Source organism: Pteropus vampyrus, unplaced genomic scaffold (genome assembly GCF_000151845.1).
Source record: "Pteropus vampyrus isolate Shadow unplaced genomic scaffold, Pvam_2.0 Scaffold14, whole genome shotgun sequence".
In the NCBI taxonomy this organism is placed as follows: Eukaryota; Metazoa; Chordata; class Mammalia; order Chiroptera; family Pteropodidae; genus Pteropus; species Pteropus vampyrus.
The window spans coordinates 4,963,559-4,965,856 of NW_011888795.1; the positions used below are offsets into that span (position 1 = coordinate 4,963,559).

The following is a 2,298-nucleotide window of genomic DNA, read 5'->3' on the forward strand; positions in this document are numbered from 1 at the left end:
AAGGTTCTAATCCCCTGCTACAAGTTAGCAAAAACTGGGGATATGGAAGAGGTTACTTACTCAATATATGTGATAAACTTTAAAAGACTTTAATAGATTCCCATATCAGTGAGAAACAGTCAAAAGCAAATATATTTGGCTAGAAGTATTTTGTACATGATGTATTTGCCTCAGGTTTGTTTTATTTCCTAAATTCTTTATGCAACATTTTGTATTTTCCTTTAAACATTTCTCTTAAACATTTTAAACATTAAAGAGACTTCAAAACCAACAAAATCAATCACAATTGTACTACTCAACGTGCTGACTTTTCTTCATTTGTTCATATTGCCTTTTCATATTCTTCATATGAAGACATACTTTTGGCAGAACGAGTACTATAGTATAGATAGATTTCTGTTTTGATTTTTATTTAAGAAATCATATGCAATTTCTATATTTTTATAGCTTCTAAAATTATTTTTAGCTAATATATAGAGCAGATGTACAATAAATACTCTTCTCCTAATGCCGAACATTTAATTCGTTTGATTTGTGTTATCCTTAATGCATTAAGCATTTTCCTCTCTATTGAAATATGCCATTTGAATAAATTCCCAGGAGTGGGATCACTTTGCCATCAAAGGATATGAGAAGTTTTAAAGTTCTTGAAATTGCTTTTCTAAGAATTTTCTAACACCTTTACTGCTCTTAGCAATGCATAAAAGTACCAGTTTACTACAAACATCTTAGCAATGAGAGACATTTTAAAATCACTTGTAGTAATCATATATTATCTACAAAATGGTATATCATTGTTGCTTCAGTTTGTATTTCTTTGATGATCAGCAAAAGTAAACTTTTCACATATCATTAATTATTTTTCTTTTGATTTGAATTATCTGAACATACCTTTTTCATCTATCTGTTGATTACTATATATATTCCTTTTGTAATTTACATGTCATTTATTTATAAAAAGCACCATTTATAAAATATCCTATTTGTAACATAGTTTTCATTTTTGTCTTAGTTATGTCATGTTTTATTGGCACATTTTAAAAATTAGAATAATTTCAATATACCAATTCTAATGCAAAGTAAGTTTTATCTGGTCCTACTTATGATTTCTTTCAAAATTGGGTTATCCCAGGAGACTCCAGAAAATATCACTTATTCACTTTATTATCTCATAGCAATGATTAATCAAAGTGGACTTTTTTGTTTGTTTTATTCATAAAACATAGGGGAGTTAGACTGAATTTTCTTTTAAATGTCTTCCTGCCACCAATTTCTAAATCGCTTTCTTGGACAAAAGAATGTCTGCCCAGGATAATTCCATGCCATTTTTTAAAAATCTACTTGTGCATCATTTGTGTCTTTGTCAAAATTACATTACCTAGCCTTCCTTCTCTTTATTTTTTTTTTTAAATAACAAAGTGTATTATGTCTTTATATAATATGTAAGTTTCCTAAAATTTTAGGTCTTTTGAGAGTTTGAGTATTTTATTTCTCATGTTTTAGTGACAAAAATACTATTTTTTTTTTTAATTTAAAACAGAATTATTGGATCCGATATGGAGGACGACAGGATGAGAATCGGTGAGTTCTCCATTCACAAATCCAATGTTTACATAAAAAATTTTTTCAAAGGTATAAAAATTAAAATTGTGGTTGCCAGAAAGGAGGGGGATTGGGAGGATTGATGAAAAAAGGGAAGGGATTAAGATGTACAAATTGCCAGTTATAAAAAGTCACAGGGACGTAAAGTACAACATAGGGACTATAATCAGTAATACTGTAATAACCGTGTATGGTGTCAGACAGATACTAGACTTATTGGGGTGATTACTTCATAAGTTATATAAATGTCTAATCACTATGTTGTACACCTAAAACTAATATAATATTGTATGTTAACTGTTGGTTTTTAATGAGAAGAAATACTTAGGGTCATACCTATTATAAGGACTTAGTCTACGAATAGGCAAAAAGATATAATTAAAAGAGTACCAAACTGGGAATTAGGAGCTCTGCATCCTGGTCACAGCTGTTTCTGTCACTTCTATGTAACCTTGAATAATTTATTTTCCTCTTTGGGTCTTATGTTTTTCTTCAAATTGGAGAGTTAGATCAGGTGATCTCTGAAGGCTAAACATTCTGTGGTTCTAAAACAGAAAATTGGATGCTGTTTTTGATTTATTAGTAGAAAAAACTATAATATTTTCCTGTTAATGCTGAATTCCCTTACTACATTTATTTGAAAACAAGAAGCTCAAAAAGTTTTACTGCAAGCTAAAATATTAGGTGTCAGTAACT

The 2,298-nt window shown here is 29.3% G+C and overlaps 1 protein-coding gene across 1 annotated transcript in view; it reads left to right on the plus strand.

The window, feature by feature from the left end:
- LOC105307800 (prolyl 3-hydroxylase 2) overlaps window positions 1-2,298 on the plus strand; it is a 36,114-nt gene that overhangs the window by 10,960 nt on the left and 22,856 nt on the right. The window contains exon 6 of the mRNA XM_011383417.1: window positions 1,541-1,581. Coding sequence (XP_011381719.1) covers window positions 1,541-1,581 — 41 coding nt within the window. The remainder of the gene's footprint in view (window positions 1-1,540; window positions 1,582-2,298) is intronic.